The sequence below is a fragment of a genome, unplaced genomic scaffold (genome assembly GCF_019419815.1).
Source record: "Pyrus x bretschneideri cultivar Hongxiangsu unplaced genomic scaffold, Pyrus_bretschneideri_v1 Contig2, whole genome shotgun sequence".
Lineage (NCBI taxonomy): Eukaryota > Viridiplantae > Streptophyta > Magnoliopsida > Rosales > Rosaceae > Pyrus > Pyrus x bretschneideri.
In genome coordinates this window covers 10,713,996-10,736,218 of record NW_025999501.1, presented here as the reverse complement: position 1 = coordinate 10,736,218, position 22,223 = coordinate 10,713,996, and the positions used below count along the sequence as shown (strand labels likewise).

The 22,223-nt window shown below is 38.1% G+C and overlaps 3 protein-coding genes across 4 annotated transcripts; 1 reads left to right on the top strand and 2 right to left on the bottom strand.

Moving 5' to 3' along the window:
- The first annotated feature begins 8,021 nt into the window (after positions 1–8,021).
- LOC125476941 (patellin-6-like) lies at positions 8,022–10,128 on the top strand. The gene is made up of 4 exons (XM_048583632.1): positions 8,022–8,762; positions 9,097–9,221; positions 9,400–9,541; positions 9,658–10,128. The coding sequence occupies exons 1-4, from the start codon at positions 8,064–8,066 to the stop codon at positions 9,916–9,918; spliced, it is 1,227 nt and encodes a 408-aa protein (XP_048439589.1). The 5' UTR covers positions 8,022–8,063; the 3' UTR covers positions 9,919–10,128.
- A 3,066-nt stretch (positions 10,129–13,194) lies between these two features.
- Positions 13,195–16,610, bottom strand: LOC103962150 (probable protein phosphatase 2C 65). Of its 2 annotated transcripts, none has more exons than XM_048583582.1 (5): positions 16,042–16,610; positions 15,122–15,469; positions 14,913–15,033; positions 14,417–14,640; positions 13,195–13,963 (listed from the first exon to the last, which is right to left on the bottom strand). In XM_048583582.1, the coding sequence occupies exons 1-5, from the start codon at positions 16,264–16,266 to the stop codon at positions 13,469–13,471; spliced, it is 1,413 nt and encodes a 470-aa protein (XP_048439539.1). In that variant the 5' UTR covers positions 16,267–16,610; the 3' UTR covers positions 13,195–13,468. The 2 variants fall into 2 exon arrangements, with proteins under 2 accessions (XP_048439539.1, XP_048439540.1); XM_048583583.1 differs by having other exon boundaries at positions 15,691–16,161.
- Positions 16,611–20,218: 3,608 nt separating this feature from the next.
- LOC125476903 lies at positions 20,219–22,223 on the bottom strand. The gene has a single exon (XM_048583524.1). The coding sequence runs from the start codon at positions 21,868–21,870 to the stop codon at positions 20,308–20,310; it is 1,563 nt and encodes a 520-aa protein (XP_048439481.1). The 5' UTR covers positions 21,871–22,223; the 3' UTR covers positions 20,219–20,307.

The following is a 22,223-nucleotide window of genomic DNA, read 5'->3' as shown; positions in this document are numbered from 1 at the left end:
CAGGCTAAGTCTGTCTCGCCTATTGTTTAACTGTGATAGTTGATACATGTGAAGTATATTCAAAGATTTTTTTCTTTTTTAAAAAAGTGATCAGTTGGTGGTTTTGTCAATTCAATCCACTCTTTCGATGGCTAAGAAAACTTACAGGTTATATAAAAGGTTTTTTAGTGTCATTAATTATATGTAATTATATTTCATCTCTTCTATCATATAATTGATCATTTAAAATATAAATACATAATTATATACAATCGACGATAAAACATGCTTTTTGTGGAAACAGAGCATATAGGTTTGGGTTTGGGTGTGTTTGAAGATGGATGAAAGCTAGGGTTCAGACGGCTGACATCAACAGTTTATAGACCTCCATTATTGAAACTTATAAATTGAAAAGAACATTACTTTTTTTAATAATTAATGCCAATGCTACAAGAGTATGCATGTATCCACGGCAAATCGAGCATGCCCCAGTTGGTGTAAAAAACGCTACCCCCCCCAAAAAATATTTCACCAAAAAGAAACCTCCTTGGTTTGAGATTCCCTGCAACTCTGCACAAACCCTATTACTTTTATAGCAAGTTTTAGTTCAATGGTTCACCACAAATATTAAAATAAAAATAAAAAACAATTTGGCCCAATTAGAGTATTGATCCATTCAAAATTCGAGATTATTTATTATTCAATTTGTCGCAATGTGAGTGTTTTGGGTGGTATTATTTAAGCACATTTTTTTAATTTACGGTTATCAGATCAAATGAATTAAATAAGATTAACAGATAAAAATTAATAGAGAATGTGTTGAAGGTGAACTCTCATATCTCATTTACCTTTTTAAGCATTTTAGTTTTGATTCTAAGACCTACTCTTATCCCAACTTGCTTCAAACTTTAGGCCAAATATGAGTTTTAAACCAAAACTCATTTTTTGGACAAATTGAGATCAGAATTCCCCCTAAGTCAATGGGCTTGCTCACCATATATGTGTGTTTATATATATATATATATATATATATATATATATTCATTGAATCCAACCACTAAGACCTAACATAATTAAATTTAACGGTTAACTGTCCAAATTTAAATCCAATGACTAAAATAATTTAAACAAATTCTTTAATGTGTTTATTGTGACAGCCCGTCCCGAATTAATCGTATTGTAGGTGTGAAATGACGATTTTGCCCTTGGAGGGTATTTGTCAATTTGGGTGGTTGTTGTGTTGTTTGGCTGGTTGCATCTGGACCACACACTCTCATCCTCATCTCCTTCCACCATGTACCTTCTCTGTCTCGAACACACACACACACTCTCTCTCTTTTTCTCCATTTGTACGGATGAGACCCAAAACCCTTGCAAACGTTACAGATAGAGGTGGAAAATTATACCTTTGTGTTCGTGAGGACCATACGAGTTCAACCATCCTAATTTCAGGTAAGGAATCCTTCGATTTCACGTTGAACCAGGAATCTCCGATTTGGTCACTGTTCATGCACACGTGAAATGTTGTTTTTCAGGGAATTTGAAGCTTATAGGAAGCTTAGTGAGGTCCTTAGGAAGCTCGGGGTGGTTCGTTGAGTGGAATTGGACGTTGGGATTGTGAGTTGTAAGTTTGGCCGATTTTTCTCGAATTTTTCCGGTGAGATCCTGTGATCTTTGAGGTTTCAAACAGGTATAACGTTGTTCTACTCATCTCCAGCTTTCCATTGGTGTAAATTTCATAGAAATTGGTGAAGAAACGAGTGAGAAACAAAGGTTTTAAGTTTTTCCGGTGACCAGCGATTCGCTGGAGAAGAAGATGGTATATTCCTTCAGTTTTGGACGGAATATGCTGGCGCCGTCAGTCAGTTTTAACGGAATATTTCTGACGGCGTTAACTAACGCCGTCAGTGTGCCTGGCACATGGCTGTGCCCTCGCAGGCGTGTGGAGCCTCGAAAAATTATTTTAAAAATATGGGGATGTTCGTGAGGTTGAGTAGATCACGTTGGTATATCCAAACACCCCATTTGAGCATTGTATGAGAAGTTATTACCTAGTTTTGGTTATGTGCTTTAAATTGACATTTTTATAGTTGTTTCGCATATAGGTGAGACCTATCCTGAGGACGAGCGCAGTCACTCAAGACAAGGGGGTTACGACCCTTCCACATATCAGTGAGTGGGCTTTTGGTTTTCTGTAAATACTTATATACTTGTGGTTTTTCCCAGAAAATGAAATCGAATGATTCCTTACTTGAAATTGATATGGTTGAACTCGTATGGTCCTCACGAACACAAAGGTATAATTTTCCACCTCGATCTGCAACGTTTGCAAGGGTTTTGGGTCTCGTCCGTACAAATGGAGAAGAAGAGAGAGAGAGAGAGAGAGAAAGAGATAGAGTGTTCGAGACAGAGAAGGTACAAGGGGGAAGAAGATAAGGATGAGAGTGTGTGGTCCAGATGCAACTAGCCAAACAACACAACAACCACCCAAAATGACAAATACCCTCCAAGGGCAAAATCATCATTTCACACCTACAGTACGAATAATTCAGGACGAGTTGTTTGGCTGGTTGCATCTGGACCACACAATCTCATCCTCATCTTTTTCCCCCATGTACCTTCTCTGTCTCGAACACACACACTCTCTCTCTCTCTCCATTTGTACGGACGAGACCCAAAATGACAAATACCCTCCAAGGGCAAAATCGTCATTTCACACTTACCGTACGAATAATTCGGGACGAGCTGTCACAATAAACACATTATAGAAATTTTTTAAAATTATTTTAGTCATTGGATTTAAATTTGGACTGTTAACCGTTGAATTTAATTATGTTAGAGGAAGGGACTAGCTTTAGTGGGATTAAACCTCACTCGCCTCGACTACGGGGCTCGCTAAATAGTCTTAGTGAGACCCCCCCCCCCAAATACCAGCGGATTGCTAAGACCCTTCTTTTCTCTCGCATTGTCCCGCTCGACTCCTCACCCTGCTCGACAACCTCGCCGAACCATCCTAGGACCACCGCCGCGTCCTTGTAAATCACGGCTTCCTCTGCAACTTTCTCTTCTTAGTTGCTCCGCGCGTCGTCTCTCCCTACTTCGCCGCTCTCATTTACTTCTTCCTCACTACCTCGCACATCAAAAAACCCAAAACATCCAACCCCATAATTCAAAACAAAAAACAGAAAAAAAAAAATTTACAAAATCGTTGTGCCTATGAAACCCAGTCGCTCCATCAGCCACACATCAGTCATTGCAGCACCTCCAAAATCCAAATCGCGCCATGGGCTCTATTGATTGTATGATTTGTTCATTTTGCTTGGCTGTGAGAGGATAAACTTTTGTCGACGACGACTGGGATGAACACCAATACTTTCTGTACTAAAAGGGAGAAAGAGGAAGTGAAGAGGGGGAGGTGTGTCTCTACAAAGTTGTGAGAGAGAAAGGAAGGGGTTTTAGTAAGGGTATCAGTTATCTTCCAAAAAGCAATGGCAGAAGCACAACAAAAAAAAAATGTAATGGCAGAAGATATTTTTATAATATAATTGTTATTTTGTTATTTTTATAATTTGAAAGTGAATTAAAAATAATAATAAAATATTATGGGTCTTAAAAATATTTTAGTCTGTAGTTTAGTCCGACATTGCATCAAACATTTCACTAAGTTAGTTCAGCTTTGTCTAGTCTAAACTAGTCCAGCTTAGTCATTGCAGCTAGTTCAATTTGAGATAATTTGGTGCAACAAACACACACTAACGGTGTTATCCAAAACTATCAGCGTTAAAGATACATTAGACATTCCTTTACATTTGAAATAAATTCATGGGAAGTACTCACAACTTTTCAGTTCAGGAACCGACTAAATTTCAAAGATCCATGTTCCGGTTTTGTCTTTACTTTTAACATTTAATCAAGTAAACCCAAAACCTCATCTGCAAAATCAGAAATATCTGAATCTTTGGGTGGTAATGGGCTTCCTTTCCTCCGAGAAACCCATGAGGGAGGAACTGACAAAATTGAAAGATAGATGGTAAAATGTGTCCACTTATTCAGAAGCTTTCTACTTTACTTGCTTTTGTTTCTTTCTTTTTCTTTGTCTAATGCTGCACCGTGTCGCTCTGCAGTACTGTATTAGCTAGCTGTAGCCCCTCATATACAAATGTTGGATTGGAATTTGGAGAGAGTTAAAAAATGATGATATGTTTGGAAGAAAAATAGAATCTTGGTGGGATTGAGCGGATTTGTGGTTTAATTTCCTGTGATTAATCTGATCTTCTTTTCAGGTGTGGCAGACTGTTATATTTTGTTTTTGGATTAAAGGCATGTTTGAACTTCTAGTGGCCACATTTCACATGCAAATCACTTTATTTGTTGTTATGTTATGTCATGTCATGTTTTTTAATGCAATTTCTTTGCTTAATTCCACAAATTAGAAGAAGTTCTTACTTACGGTTGGTCGTGTATGGCCTTCTGCCATAAAAATTTGGGTCACAGGTTGGGCTCGGTAACTCAATAGAACAAGTTGAAGTATCGTCTGTGTGGCGGTATAAATTCTATTGGTCATGTGTTATAATTTCTCACTAGTTCGAAGCAAAAATAATAAGGATAAAGAGTTACTTTACACCCTCGTAGTTTAGGTTCAACGACAATTTGAACGTCGTTAAATGATCAATTTTGAAAGGGAAATAGACAGAGTTGACAGAAACATAAAAATGCATCTCAAGACCTAAGTTGGAGGACTCGAATGCAACTTGAACTATAGTTCAAGACCATTAATGTAAGTAACCCTAAAAGTGAGGTGGTAATTAAAGGGGGTTATTAATCAAGTGGGGTGGTAGCACAGGTCAAAAGTGATTTGGCTCAACCCCGGAAAAGTGGAAAAGAATGATTTACCTTGATCATTTTTTTAATTAAACATTAGCTTTCACGGTTTTCAAACTAATATAATGTCAACAAACTCTAGTTTATCCTTAAAAAATCTGTACGTTTAATATGTCCAGATGAGATTTTTTAAGGTTTAAATGTTGGGAGCATTTTTGCTCAGAGGTGGATTGTCTGCCTTCCATTTTCATATTCTCTTCATACCCTCCTGTGATATGTGATCACGATTAAGCCACGTCAACATTTTATATTAATTTTTTTATAGAAATAATAAAATAAAAAGTAATAGGAATATAAAATGTTGACGTGGCTTAACCGTGACCACACAAACAGGAGGGCATGGAGAGATTATGGAAATGGGAGGGCAGACAATCCACCTCCTTTTTGCTCACCATCATAAAGTATGATGTATGCTCACCATATACCTAATCAATTGACACGTGTCATTTAACTTAATCTTAGTTAATTTTTTTCAAAATTGAAAAACTAATATTTAATGTGAAAGTTAACTGGAGTTAGGTAAAATGACACGTCTCAATTGATTAAGTATATGATGAGCATTGTGTTTATCTCCAATCAATTAAGGACATTTCCATCTAATTTCTATAAAAAAAATTATAAATTATAAAAAACTTATTTATAAAATTATTTATTTGATTTAAAATATTTAAAAATTAAATTAAATTAAAAATTAAAATAAAAATGATTCTCCTCCCAACTTCCTGACCCTTTCCCTAACATTAAAAGAAAAATTATTCCCCTCCCACATAAAAAAAAACATAAAAGCAATAATGTAATTGGTTGATTTGAAAAAATAATTTCTAACTACTTATATTACAAAATTTGGTATAATAAGTCGTGTTCACAACACACTGAAATTTTCTTCAATCGCAGGCCTGGGTTGTTTTTTAAAAGCACATATATGGATAGTGCCATATGGTACATAGTTTTTAGGCTAATACTTCATATCAGCATTGCTATAAGCATGCATTTTGTATAGATAATGCTACAATTCAAAGAACTAGCTGATCCACATAAGAGTTAGTGGGTACATTTGTCTCTACTTCTACTATTTTACACAGAAAATTATCTTTGTTAATTTGATATTCTCTTAAATCTACCTATTGTGTAAACAAAATGCAAGATAAAATGTCTTAAATAAGTTGAGGTAAGATAGGTAGCAAATGACAACTAGGGAAAAACATTGTGCATTATTTAAGTCTAATACATGGATAATCGCTGAAGTTGAAACACTTTTATTGTTGTGCTCAACACGTGAATAATCTGCTTTGATATTATGGACGAAATTAATAATTAATCCTGAAACCAATTGGCAATAAAAATGATTGAACTCCTTATGAATTCTTAGTACGAGTTTCACACTCTTAACACATAATAATTTAAATAAATTTTTTGAATCCACCACTACCAAATAGGGATATCCCATCTGAGACTAACTTTTGAAGTACGGAGCATGATTTTCAATGATTTAGAGCTTGGGTTGGTAAAATGATGGATGGGTCCTAATCCCATGGTTTATTGCTAAACAACCATATGCCTAAGGATGATAGGATTCAATATTTTACTGTATATGGTGTTGCATTTTTATTCATACGTCCTATATTTGAAATTTCATTTTCTACTAAATTACGGTAGCAATTTTGAATTATTTCCGTCTTCTTAATAACAATAAAATAAAATAAAAAATCAGATCCCAAAAATTTCTCATTAACGTCCTTGTCTCTTAGGTTATATTTTTGGTTTTCTCAAATCCTATGCAAATTATTCGGTGTTTCTTTAAAAGTGGGGCCGAAAGCTCATTGCCCAATTCTTTTCAAAGTCTGTGGTCTTTGCTTTCACATTTTCAGGCTTACTAGTGGTAAAAGGGCGACCTGCAAAACATAGCTCACATGCTTACATTTTGCATGACATCATCTGTATATAAAGTGAATAGACAAAAAAATAAATATTCTTAATTTTAAAACTTTTTTTCTCTAATTAACTTTTAAAATAAAACAATTTATTTTAAAACATTCAAATTAACAGAATAAATTACTCATGTAGTGGCCATTTCTTCTTGGAGAAAGCTTGGTTGCTGAAAAAATCAACAGCAGCTCTTGCTACTAGCGAATCACAAATGAACACATGTTCAAGTTGTGATTAAAAAATTAATTACTTGGACACGTGTCCACTCATGATTTGCTAGCATCAGGAGTTGCTGCTGATTTTTCAGCAACCAAGCTCCATTCTTTCTTCTTTTGCTTTCATTTTTAATAAAAAATATTTATACAAAAATAAAAAGAATAAAAGTTACAACACGGAGGATTTTTACTGTTTGATTTCTTATAATAAATCTTCATGGTTTAATTTTTAAAATTAATATTTATTGTTCATTTATTAGGCAATTCAATAGTTTTGAATTATTAGGATTTAGGAAGAAAATTTTGAATTAGCTATGAATTATTGAAGAAATTTTTTTCAAAACATACGAAAATATCTTTTCGTAAAAGGACATGATTAACTTGATGAGCATGATTTTAGGGAGAAATTGATCCTTGTCAAGGAACGAACAAGTGTGCTTTGCAGCTTTGAGGCGTGGGAACGCGATTGGGCCCACAGAAGACTGATAAGAAAAAGAGCAAAACCAAATAGGCCCACTGCCCCAACTCCTCACGATGGGCCCCACCTTCCTACGCAACGATCCCGTGCCCTCTTCCCCCCTCCCCCGGATGAAATCCTTCAATTATTATGACGCTTTTTTTACTCGGCTCACCCCCTCCTCGGCTCGGCTTTGTTCCCTCGAAAACCTAAACCGCCCGCTCAACGGCGCGTGTAACCCACACCGTTCAACTTTTGCCACTGCTGCAAGTACACCCCAACTCTATTTCCCAAGCCGCTTTTAAAACTTCAAACCCAAAACCGCGGCTCCTTCAACAAATCTCTCTCTCTCTCTCGCTCTTCCAATCTCTGTCTTTCTCTCTCTAGCTCTCTCTCTCCTCAAATCCCTGTCTTTTTCAACCTCTCTTTTGTCCGCTTCTGTCTCACCCCCTCGTTCTATCTAATAACACTCCAGAAGAACCTCTGAGCTCCCAGATAATCGAAACCACACCTCCTCCTCTGGTACCGCAAACCCAGCACACCCAGCAAAAGCCCATTAACTCCAGCTGCATTTCCTCATCTGGGTAATCTCTCAAAACCCCAAAATGGACCAGAAAACCCCTCTGCAAGCCCTCCCGGAAGCCTCCCCAAAACCCAGCAAGAAAAGCTTCGTCACGTCACTAATGTCCCCCCGCACCCCCTCCTTCCATGAAGACACCTACTTCGTCTCCAACCTCAAATCCTCCGAAAAGAAGTCCCTCCAAGAACTCAAAGAGAAGCTCGCCGCCTCGGACTCCTCCTCCGCCGCCATGTGGGGCATTCCCCTTCTGGGAAACGACGAAAAGGCCGACGTCGTCCTCCTTAAGTTCCTCCGCGCCAGGGACTTCCACGTCCCCGACACTTTCACCATGCTAACCAAATGCCTGGCGTGGCGGAAGGAGTTCGGCACCGACGGCGTCGTGGAGGAGGACTTGGGGTTCAAGGAGCTGGAGGGGGTGGTGGCGTACATGCACGGATTCGACAAACAGGGGCACCCTGTTTGCTACAACGCCTATGGAGTTTTTAAAGATAAGGAAATGTATGAGAGGATTTTCGGGGACGATGAGAAGCTGAAGAAGTTTCTGAGGTGGAGAGTGCAGGTTCTTGAGAGGGGGATCAATGCCCTGCACTTTAAGCCAGGTGGGATCAATTCGCTAATTCAGGTCACTGATCTGAAGGACATGCCTAAAAGGGAGCTCAGGGTTGCTTCCAACCAGATCCTCTCTCTGTTTCAGGACAACTATCCTGAAATGGTTGCAAGAAAGGTAATTTGATTAATGTCTTAATTGTTTTCTACTGGGTTTTTTATTTGGCTTAGTGGACTGTAATTTTGGAGGTAATTCTCAAGTTTACTTGCTAACTTAATTGTTCAAAATTTTAATTAATTTTTTTTGGGGTTTTGGTTTGATTTACTGGGATGTAATTTTTTGAGGTAATTCTGATGTGGGTTTTACTTGCTTCCTCAATTGATGTAACAAAATTTTAATTGATTTCTTGTGTGTTTGTAGTTTGATCTATTGGGATGTATGTAATTCTGATGTGGGTTTTCGATTTGGATTGGACTGTAGTTTTTGAGCTAATTGGGGGGTTTTCTTCCAGATTTTCATCAATGTGCCGTGGTACTTCAGTGTTTTGTATTCTATGTTCAGCCCATTTCTGACTCAGAGAACAAAGAGCAAGTTTGTGATGGCCAAGGAAGGAAATGTTGCAGAAACACTATACAAGTGAGTCCCCTTGTCATCGAACCCTTATCTGCGAAGGTGTTATTGTTTCTGAACCGGTTTTTTATTCCTTCGCCAGTTTTCCATTTGTGTTTGGGGTTTTGAAACAGTTTCTTCTCTTCTGTACCCTGTACAATTAGTGGCTACTCACTAGAAATAGGTGTTTGTTGTTCTGAAACAGGTTCATAAGGCCCGAGGATGTTCCGGTTCAGTACGGAGGCCTGAGTCGACCGAGTGATGAGCAAAACGGCCCCCACAAACCGGCTTCCGAGTTCACTGTCAAAGGAGGAGAGAAAGTGAACATACAGATTGAGGGGATTGAGGTTCATAAATCTTCTGCATTATTGTTACAACCCTTCATTTTAAGCTCTATAAATTAGCGGTATAAATGCGATTAATGTTTGTTAATTTTTCGTATGTTGGTGTTGAAATTGATTAGGCTGATGCAACAATCACATGGGACATAGTAGTGGGAGGGTGGGACTTGGAGTACACTGCAGAGTTCGTGCCTAGTGCAGAAGGCAGCTACACTATCCAAGTGGACAAGCCAAGAAAAGTGATGCCCTCTGAAGAAGCAATCCACAGCTCCTTTACTCCTAGTGAAGCAGGCAAGATGGTTTTCTCAGTTGACAACTCTGCCTCCCGCCGGAAAAAAGTAGCTGCCTATCGCTACATTGTCTGCAAATCTGCTCCCGTCTAGAGCCAACTTCACAACTAGGAGGGGGCATAATTTGTTATAAACTCGTAGTAAGGTTTTTGCTTTTGCATTTTGCTTTCTATGTCCTTTTTCGAGGGGTTTAGGTTGTGAACCCTGTTTTTAGTCTGCTTGAGAGTACTAGTAGTGTAATCTATAAAAAGGATGGCATGATATATATCGTTTAATATAGAGGAAAACATATCTATTGACTTTGGTTTGATACCACTCTCATTTCTTATTAGTGCGTTTGGGCGAGTGGCTTTAAGTTCCGCGGAACTTGAGAGCTAAATTCGCCGCAGCTAGAACTGAATGCGGGAAGTATGGAAAAACATCTTGTAATGTATTCAACCAGAAAATAGGTGGTAGCTCTGTATATCTTTTATTTTTATTTTAATTTTTATGACGGTATCATTCCCAGATCGATCATGCAACAACTATTGCTTTATTTCATAGGAATCTCCAGTCACCTTTCTTTTTATTTTTCTGGCCAATCAGTCTTTGTAACTTTTAGTTACAAGCGATCAAGAAGATCCTATCCAAAAGGTTGAGTCGACTTTTTACTGTCAAGTTTTAAAGAAATCTTTTGGGACCAAATACGAGCTGATTTGATCGGTCGAAAGAGAGATTTTCTCTGCAGTTTGAATTCGAACTGCAAAGATTATGATAGTAAGGAGTCGGCTCAGCCTTTTCTAGCCTTTCCAAAAGCCTGAGTCGACTTCTTACCATCATAATCTCTAAAGAGCCACTAAAATAACTAGATAGAGTTACTTAAAATTGCCTATATGCAAATTATTGGAGAGAACTTTCAAATGAAAGATTGATAGGTGTCTTCTTGGAAGTCCTTTATTTAGTGTGTTTGCGGTGCGTTTGTAATGTTCGAGTTGCGGCTTTCTAGGCCTTGAGTTGGTAATGCTCTTGTATATTTTAAAAAACCGAGTCAAAAGTTTCATGAGAACTTTAAAGTCGTTCATTCAAACACAGCATTAAGTTTGTCTACCTGCATCGAAGAAGATAGCATTTTTTTTGGGGTCTTTGGGTAATGGTAAGGAGGAGGAGAGATTCTTAAATATAACTTGAAAGTTATCTCAAAGGCAATAAAAATGTGTAAACGCAAATACATCTGAGAGAACTTTCAAATGATGCATTGAAAAATTGTGTGATGAGAGAAATAGAAAGATGACTTTTCACTTACATCCAAGTTTTTCTTGGAAGGAAGAGCTTTTGCTGGTGTGCAGCTGGTTGATTTGCCTAATGGCTCCAAATAATAGTCACTGCTGAATTATCATATATGTCTGGAAAGCTTGAAACTTGAAAGAGACGGATTAATGGTGACAATATTTGCTCTGATTTGCTGTCGCTTGTTGTACAAGATATGGGCGGAGGAGGAGTGTTGGGACTAACAAAAGATAGCAGAAGTGGGGATGATAGATATTGATCACACTCTGGGGGCCCCTGGGTTTGTTGCCTGGGCCTCTAGAATCTGCATTGGGTTTTCGGAGGTTTGCCAAGGAAAATTATATCTTTCGAGTTAAGAGATAAATAAACATATATATCTTATTGCACTGATTGAGAGCGTTCGTAGTGATTGAGTAATATATTATCATGTAAATATGTTTAGATTCACAATCTAATAAGAAAACATTTCGACATATGTAAATATAAGCTGATGGTGATCAAGTTCATCAACTAATAGTCCTTGTAAAGAAAGGGTAATGGTAATGCTAAATAATATTTTCTAAATTACAAAATTGTAAGATACAATAACAGAAGAATGTGTCTATGTATTTCTCTATTAATAGGTGTAGTCGTCTTACTATCTCACAACAAAAAAAATACTTATGTTGTCAAACTAGAATTGTGTTCGCAATCGAGAAGGCGATAACAAGCACAAAAACATTCGAACTAGAAACTTGGCTGAATCCATACATGTGGTGATTCCAAATAAGGAACCGAGCAGAGGTACTGGATGGTTATATCTTTCAAATTGGTATATATAGCTCTAAACTTGGCACCCGTCACCACTACAATTCGAAAGTACATACAATTGGCTTGAATTGAGAGCAGTCCTACACTTCAATAGAGAACGAAGAACTATTGAATCTCAAGAACATGGTATTATTCCCTAAGTTTTTTACCCTTCTAATGTACAAGATTTTAAGATAAGACAACCAATTTGACGAAAGAAAATGTCTTATATATTCTTCCGCTGTCAGACTATTGAAACAACGTATGCTTATGTTGTTAAACTATATTCACGTTGACAATCTGATGAGGATATAAGGATACATACCAACAAGAAAAAAGAAAACCACTACTAGCAACAAAAGGGCAAAGCATGACTCCCGAAAAACACAACAAATCACCAAAAAAAAAAATAAAAAATCAATATATCATCATCTACTAGAGGTTATTATCCCAAATTTTTAGTAGTGGTCAAGCAATATAAGGAAGCGTGTTCTAATGCTTATAACTACATTCATGGATCACTACTAAAAATTTGGGTCAAAGGTCACAAATTCATTCGCTATAATATGCTTATCATCCTAAATTTTTAGTAGTGATCCTTGAATATGGTTAATAAGTATTAGAACACGCTTCCTTATATTGTTTGATTTTTACATCTTCCATACTGAGGTCTCAGCACGACAATGATTAGTACGTCATTTTGTAGTAGATGCGATTGGCTTCACATCCAAGTTGTTTACCTCAGCGTTTGAAATTCTGTAAGATATCACCACCATGGCATTGGCACCTTGAAAACCCAACACCTTCGTCGCCGAACACTCCAGGTTTCACCTAGGAACAATCTCTGTCTCCTGATCTCCAAAATCTTAACATCGAACGTAAATTAAAAGCCAGGACTACGTAATCAGACGTCCAAGATGGGCTTGATGATAAGACACATTTGTTTAATGGTAGTCGAATACATCACAATTAATATGTGGAAGTTTAATTTGTGCACGGCTTAAAGGATGCAACAGAATAGTTCCTGTTTCTTTATCCAGTTTTGATAAAGTCAGCAACCATCCAAGGGAAGAACTAAAACGCATGCTCTGATCGACTTCTGGGAGACAAGGTTCGTAACATAAGCAGTGGAAAGTGCCTCGATCAACTGGTAAAGTTGTTTTTCTTCGCGAATGATCTCCTACTCGTGGCTAGCTAGGTTTTTGTTTCTTGGGTAGGATTTTTATTTGGGTATTTCAATTTTCAATCCACATGTTTATCTGGGTAAATAACACCAAACGAGGTGTGACCGTCGCACCAAACAAAGCTTCAAGGTAGAAGCCAACTTCGTATATTTCATATATTTTATATATCAGTATTCCTCGTTGAAATTGCACTTCTAACTTCATGGTTAGACAAATATCTACATGTACTCTTTTCTCCTAGCCAATTCTACAAGCAGAATTTGTGGCTGCACTGTTTCTTTCGAATTTGGCAGGAAGCTGAAATTGCACCTTCCGAGAGATGTTTGATGAATATTGTTGGTTGCTGATCCTTAACCACGGTCGCAAATTGCTCGATTTAAGGCCTCGTCACGGAAGCTAATTAATCAATGAGCTTCAACCTCTTCGTAATCCTTTGATGTTTTCCTCCGACTCAAACCATTAGAAAATTGAGGAAGCTTCAACATGGTATTTACTCTGTCAACACCTTTAATGGCATTCCACTCTTCCTTTGCGTCTTGTGAGACATTACAGTTCAACACGGTATCCTTCTCATCCTCCATCATCTTGCTGTTGATCTCGGATGCAGGGCCTCCCTGATCGCTTGCAACATTCGATCTTTTGCTATAGTAAGAAAGGGAAAGCTCAGAGTCATTTCCTTTGCCTACACGGCTCGCATGGGAATCGGATTGTGTTAATGAAGAAGCCGGTTGGTCCTTCAGGAACAAGCATATAACTGCACAATCATCAATTTTCGATTGGGGGAACTTTCGTTTCCATGCTCTAACTGCACGCTTTACTAGTAATTCTGCTGCCATGGATCGCTTCCTTGCTGATGCAACTATCTTTACCACATCACTGTTTGTTAAAGCATCCCAAATCTGCGCAATGCACAACATCAATATCTTAATGCAGCTCGATACTGTTAAGAGTCGCCAAATATATTCGACTTAAATGAAACTCTATCACATTACTCCGTAATTAAATTTCATGACTGTGTAGACCAAAAAATGAGTTTTATGAAGCAAAACACCAAACCCATTGGAGAAAAAAAATCAAACACTAAGAGAAGAACTGAACCCTACAAAGCAAAAGAACATAACCGTATGAAGCTAAAAACTAAACCCTACGAAATAAAAAACCGATCCCTACGAAGCAAAATCCAGACCCAATGAAGCAAAAAAAGGAACCCTATGAAGCGAAAAACAAATCCTTAATTGAAGGGATATTAAGAACTAGAGGGAAGCTTATGAGTAAAACCAAATTTTTTCTGCACTCGCTTCCCAAATAGTAATTAGAATATTAGTAAAACATTTTTTTTTTTGTTTTCTTACCCCATCAGTTGCCAAGACCACAAATTCATCATCACTTGATATCTTCCTGTAGAAAACTTCCGGACTTGAGGTTAGACCGTAATCTTTGACACAGAAATCCCCGAAAGCTCTTGCCATTGCAAGACCAGGGCAGTCTTCATCCGGCATCCATAATCTAAACACTTGTGGTTCTCCCTCCACTGATAAAATCCTGCCTTTGCATTTCATAATTCTCTCAGCTTCACCTAAGTTTCACCAGTTGGAAAAAGTACAAGAAAATCAATCAGGCCCAATAACTTGATCGTCATCATCATACAATTCTTAAGGAAAATATTAAGTGAAGTGGCTTCCGCACTCCTCTTTCTCCGCTTGTACACCCCTCTTCCTTTATGACCTTTGGATTATTGAATAATTCAAAAGAGAACCAAAGGAACGGAAATATACAGAAGTGAGGAGAAGGAGAGAAAGTTGTGCGGAATCCGTTTCCAAAAATTTGGAGCAGAAGTACTAAACATACTTGGAGTATCAGGTTTCAAATCAACTGTGAGCTGGACAGGAACGATTTGGTTTTTCTCTCCTGATCTAGTTCCAAGAACTGCACGAGAATCGCCTAAGTTGGCAATCACCAAATGATCACCCTGAAAACCAAACAGCACAAAATTAGAACAAACATCAAATTTTATTGAATTCCTATCTCTAAAATTTGATTGCAAATAAACATTGTACCTGTTTAACTACAGTTACAGCTGTTGAACCACTGCAGAAGCTATCAATGGTGTTATCAAGGCTAAGTTCTTCATCCATTTCCTTGAATGATTTAACGAAACTGGCTTCCCATGACGGAAGAGAGAGATCGCTACTGGCTTTCCTATCGTGACTTTTACGGTTGTTTGCATTGAGCTCGCTTCCGGCAACATTGATGTCGCTGAATATGCCGGTGTTGAGCTGGTAAATTTTGATGACTTCGGAGAGCTTTGAGGGTAAATTGTCACGTACGCATCTTGCAACTTTGTGACCGTCGGGGCCATGACCATCAAACACACCGCAGAAGTGCATGCCTTTCTCAGTAAAGTCCTACAAAATTCAATGACATAAAATAATATATCAAGGGAAAGGACCAAAGGGTTTCTGTAGGCTGAAGTCCACATTGAAGAATTCATGGATATAATAGCAATTGAACATGATAAAGAAACTTGGAAATCGGAAAGAACAAGTTTTGCTAGGGGTTCAAGAAGATTTGACATACATTGTGAAGAAACAAAATAAACGTAAACATTATTGGCATGTTTACTTACTTGGAATGAGCAGGTTTTGGTATCAAGAAAATCATGAATATAGAGGGAGAAGGGAATTGAACGAAACAACTACCCTCTCCCAAATTAATCGATCAAATTCCTAGTTTTTTCATGTGTTAGATAACATATTATAATGTGGAGCCACACATTTTTTGAGTTTCGTATAAATACAATCAAAGTTAGGAATCAGAATGATTCCAAGTCAAAATAATTAATATTCGTTCTAAGTAATTAAATATACCAATGTACATCGTAAGATTAGAAAACATAGCAGAAATTAATCACCACAAATGAAAAAAAAAAAAAAAAAAACACCAACAAATTGAAAAGAGACAAATTGACTAATCGTACCTCCCAAACTGTCATTGCATCTTGATTGATCCCTTTTCTTCCTTGCTGGGTGTACATGGATACGTTCCTAGAACACCCTTCCAACCTTATGCGTGCCCCATCGTCCCCACACCTTACACTATCCTCTTCCTTATCAGCCTCGGAATACTCATTCCGATTGGCCATACGATCATCCTCCATGTACCCTCCTCCATGCAATTTCTCCTTGCTACAACAAGCTCCCATGTCTCTCTAGAAATTAAACCAAACCTCCCACAAACGAAAAGGACCCACCAAAAACCGATCCACACCCAAAAGACAAAAGTGGGTGAAGAGGCAAAGGAGGGGAAGAGAATTGAAAGGTGATGGTGGTTTTAGGGACTTTTGTATCTGTGGGAAAATTGAAATTGATTGATATATTTCTGAAAAGACGAAATGTAAATCGTCGATATTGGAATAAGCATGCAACGAGTCAATCACGATTTCAGGGTCGTTCGGTTGAGGAGCATGAAGAGCACAACACACAAAATTTTAAGAATTTTAAAATGTCGTGTGTTGTTGTTGGAGGTTTTGCATATTGTGGAGGAGGGTGTTATGTTCTCTGAAATCTGGACGTGCTAATCTCAAGAAATTGTTACACAAAAATCACACTAACACCCTTTTTCTTTGCTAACTAAATTTTGCATCTCCCAAATGTCTTTAGCTAATCAAAGTACATAAACCATAATTAGGTAGAAAATCTTCCCTATATCGTAGTTGGTCAACTAATTAAATCCTATTTAAGGTGCATGCACAATAATATTTAGATTTGTATGTGTTTTAGTCAAAGAAGAACGTATTGCATTGCAATCACAAATTCGTAAGATTCAAATATTTTGCTTGGATTTAGAACTAAAAGTGATCCGATTATCTTAACAAATCTTTTTACCAGCCATTAGATGAAAATCCGATGGTTATAGTCCATTCCCCTAACATTTTAGAGTAGATTTTTGTTTAACTAATCAAAACTAAATTCGTTTTATTTTGGTGGTAAACTGCAAGAAATCTTCCTTTTTAATCACGCGTGCAACGCTCCATTCATCTCGTAGCATTACAACAGTATAAAATTGGGATTAAACAGATTGTTCCTTGACTTAGTCAATCAGATGGTTCGAACCATATAATAATTAGTTTAGCTTACGACCATCCTATTCAAAAGATATTCGTAAATGTAACAAATCTGTAGTTATATACTTGATTAGCAACAAACACTATATCATGTAAATGTTTAGTCTTCACAACTCTAGTAGTACGTATCTCGACTTACAAGTGTGTCTCATTTTCTTTGTCGGGACTAAAGGGGCTCGAGCCAACATCTTCCGCCTTGACAAGACGGTGCGAAGGAACTTCCTAGCTTCACACGACCAACTGATTAGACTTCCTCTTGTAACAAGTACAATCCATTTTTAACCTTGCCAAAGCCGTCATGGCCCAATCATGTATAGTTTGTACCAAGGGTGAAACTCACCATTAAAATATGCGTTTGGGTCATAACCATTAAATATGGGAATATTTTTCTTCACCACCTTTAAGTAATGGTGATGCTTACCTTCCATTGATTGTCGTTAGATGAGTTTAAATCTCAAGATCTGTGTAATGAATAGATACAAATTTCAAAATTTAAACTCATCCAATGATTATAAATATAATGGTGAGCGAAACTCTATCCTGATGAGTCACTTGTCTTAAAATTCAGGACAACGTGGGCTGGTTATTTGGCAGGCTCACAACTCTATCCTGATGAAGCAAAACATGTGCTGAATTCCCAATTCCATGTGCACTACCATTTCAGAAACAAATTGCTGGCAATTGCAAAATTGAACAAAAAATTATCAATCTCAAGTCGATGACTCAATGATTGGTTGAAATAAGTAAATATCTGGTCTGATCAAACTTCCTATTTTAAGGTTCAATTTCTAGTCCTTCGTGGGAAAACAATTTATATGAAATAAATTTATCGTCACTTAAAATCATACGTTAATATATTAGACTAGAATGTCACAAAAGTAACGTATCCATTACATATATATCATTCTCCCTCTTGCAACCAAGCAGTACCATGCATTTAGAAGCTTTGGTAGTTAGAGAGGACCTCATGTTGGCTGTTAACAGGGGTTATTAAAACCTTATTCCCGCAAGCGATTCTCACCAAATTGTCTTAGTTTTGCAAGAGCAATCCCTCAACCTCTCGCTGGTTGGCCCTACTGTTGAGGATGCAAAGGCTTTGCTAGACCGGATCAATGGAGCTTTCACCACCCATATCCACCGCCAAGCGAATGAAGCAGCGCACCGCCTTCTCAACTCATCACTTCTTTATAATGATTTTCGTTCTTGGTTTGGATTCAATACATCACTTCTTTATAATGATTTTCGTTCTTGATTTGACGAACCTCCTCATCTCTTAATAGATTTTTTATATAGCAGACGAAGACGATCAGATGCAGACGATCTTTCTTTCGTCTTCTCGTCTTTGTCTTAATCTCCCATCTAGCACTAGAACTGGGCGCATCTGACGAGCAAGGAGCCCTCTTCCGCATCAAACAAAGAAAGGGAAGGAAAATCAACAGTCCCAGAGCCTATTCTTTCAAAGATGAGGAGGGTCTCTCTTTTGCGTGACTCGTCTCTTTCATGCATTCCAAAAGAAAAAAAAATTGTGGGATGACACCTATTACCTATAGCGACATTTCACAATTCCAAAAGGAGCCGCAAACTCCATGGATTTATCCTAGTGGTGGATTCGCTATTCCATTTTCATACTCTCTTCATGTCCTCCTGTTTGTATGGTTACAGTTAAACCATATCAACATTTTATATTCCTGTTACTTTTTGTTTTATTATTTCTTTAAAAGATTAATATAAAATATTAACGTGACTTAACTATGATCACACATCACATAAGAGCATAAAGGAAATATGGAAATTGAAGAGCAGACAATCCACTTCCTTCTATCCCTTTGTCTGTCAAGAGGTCCTATTGTAATGATTCTGTTTCCAAATACTTTGAAACTTAACAAACAAATTATTTACTTTTTAAAAAGGAAACAAATATCATTTAGTAATTGACTTTTATGGTCCACAATACTTTACGCTTTGAATCATCTCAAAACCAATTTGCAAACTTTCATAAAATTACCCAAAAATGCTTTTGAGACGTTATCACATCTTCTGTCCAACCATTTTCAGAGTAAAATTTTGTTCCCTCTTATCTACGTTCTCTTTCTTTTCATTTTCTCACATTTTACCTTTTGTCTCATTATTTTTATAAAAAAATCAAGGATTAAATGTCAAAATGATCTATGTATTTTAATCATAGGATCAATTTAGTCATGTGTTTTCAATTTGGCCAATTTGATCCTTGTGTTTATCTCTGTTAGCCAATTAAAAACATTTTCATGCAATTTTTGTAAAACAAAAAATAAATTATAAACTTATAAACTTATAATTTATTTGATTTAAAATATTTAAAGTGAAATAAAAAAAAATTTAAAAAAAAAATTATTCTCCTCCTAACTCTCTGACCTCTTCTCTAACATTATCCCTTCTCTTTTCTATGTCACAACTCTAATCATTTTTCAGATTGAAAGTTTTATTTCTTATAAGTATTATTTCTCATTGATCCGTATTTTTCTGTAAAGAGAAAGCGTAATTATTTCTCATATGATTTTTCTTATGAATTTTTTAAAAGAGATTGAATAAAATGTCCTTAATTGACTAACAGAGACAAACACAATAACTAAATTAGCCAAATAAAAAACATGGGAACCAAATTGACCATATGGCTATAAAATAAGGACCATTTTGACATTTAAGCCAAAAATCAATTAGATATTGACGTGATTTAATCATAATAGTTCAAAAATGAGTGAGAGGAAAAAGAGAATAGGAGAGGAGAAAATTCTCCTCCACCATTTTTAGGGAGCCGAATGAACTTTCCTGCAATGTAGACGATAGCGTGACGGTATCTCAAGGTAATTACTCCTCACAACACTGAAAAGTTGAGATGCAATAGTTCCCTAAGGCACTATTCCAAACCAATCATGCACCGTGCCGGAAAGTTAAAATGCAGTAGTAGCAGAGTGCCAACTAAATCAATACAAGAAAATGAAATCTTCATTTAAAAAAAAAAAAATTATTTCAGCTGCAATTCTAAAAACAAACGAATTCTAAAGTTATTCCTTTTTCCTTTGCAAAACAAAATTACAAAAAAGAAAGAAAAAGCCTGCTAGAATCAAAGAACCTGCAACAATGTTACCACCATTGATGAACAAGAACTCCACTTTGTCTCAGTGAAGCAAACAGGTCCAAACACTGACCGTAACTCTTCTCATACTTCGAACTCCTCTCGCCGGGGCAACACCTCTGCCACCGATTGTAATGGCACTCGAGAAAAACCTCGTCGATCAAACAGATTGCCCCTGTCTCGAAAAGCCTCGGAATCAAATCAAATTCCGTCCCTTCCACATCCATCTTCATCACCACAAAATCCTTTTCCGAAAAGGTGTTCTTCAACCAATTTGCGAAATCAAACCCCTGAATCCGATCCACCTCTCCGTTAAACCCGCCATTGGATGGATTCGCCGGCTGGATCCTCCCCATTCCTCTGCCTTTATCCTTCACCTTCTCACCCGGGTCGCCATTGATCTCGAAGGACAATGTCTCGTTCCTCACCCAAGCTGCGTAAGGCAGCAATGTGACCCCCTTCTTCAACTTGTACTGGTCATGAAAAGTCTTATCGGCTTCAATGGCGAAAACTTCGAAAGTCTTGTTCTGTTTCGGGTACTGCTTCTTGAACCAGCTGCCAATGCTGGAGCCATAGCTCCGAGCTCCGACATCCACGTAAGCATACCGCTTCTTGAAGCTTATATCCGCCATTGTTGGGAGGTACTTCACGTTCTGTATGTTCTTCTTCAGAGTAATCCACGGCTTCAACGGCTCTATTTCAATCAAAGGCTCGGCCTTTCTGATGAGCTCCATCTTATGCCCAGGAACTGAGCACTTATTACCAGCACTGCCACCAGGGTTCTCGACCCTGTGACCGAAACCCTCACTCTCGCCGCAATCCTTCCTCAAAACCATCTCGCGAATCTTCGGCATCGATGAATCGAAGCCGTCGATGTCGCGCGAAGTCACGAGCTTGCTGCAATTGAACAATTCAATAAACGAATGGAAGCTGTAAGTGTCTCTAGCGCCGACGTGGACCACCGCAAACCCTTCGGGCTTCAGCGTCCGCACGATCTCAGCGGCGAAATCCGCCGGCTTTGGTGACTTCTCGAGCCGTCCGCCGGCGGAGAAAACAAAGTCAAAGCTGTTGTCAGCGAACGGCAAACGGTGCGCTTCGCCGGGAATTACCAAAGGCCTCGACGCTTTCTTGAAAACACCGACCGCGCCCTTGACGCCGGACTCTCTCAGGGCGTAGACGTCGTGCCCGGCGGGGGTCTCGACGCAGAGCGACTTGGCTTTCCGGGAGAGGAAGCCCTGAGACATGAGATCCTGGAACACGGCGGAGTAGAAATGGACGGCCTTGATCCAGTCCTTGCTAGTGTAGAGATCGGGCTTCGTGGACCCCGCCAAAATCGACGGAACGGCTTCATTTCTTACAGCGATGGCCGTACCGCCAGTATTCGCTATAACGAAGTTGAGATTTTCCGGGAGAGAGAAGAAGCAGAAGTCCCCGAGCTCGCACGACTCGCCGGTGACGGTGACGACGTAGGCGAAGCGACAGAGCACGATCAAAACGCCGAACAAAAACAACCGTACAAAAACGTTCTTCAGTAGGCCTGGCTTTCCTGCTGCGGCGGCACCGGGTTCCATCTCTGCAAAAGATAAACCTTTTTCTCTACAAAAAATTGGAAAACAAAAAAAGAATATTTTTCTATCTGTTTTCGGAATCGAAATCTAAAAATAAATTGAATTTGTATAAATTTAAAGAAATCGTATTGGGGGTTTTGGTTTAGCGGGAGCAGAATCGGGAGGAGGTGTGGTTGCCGCCGATAAGGGCTGGTGGTTTTAAGAGGGAGTTACAGATCTTGGAGATGTGAGGCGAAGGAGAAGCCATGGCTGGTAAAAACTTTATTTCTGTTTCGGCATGCTCTCTCTCTCTCTCTCTCTCTCTCTGAAACTGGGAAAACTGAAAAAGACTGCGTAAGAGTGTTAGAGAAGAAGGT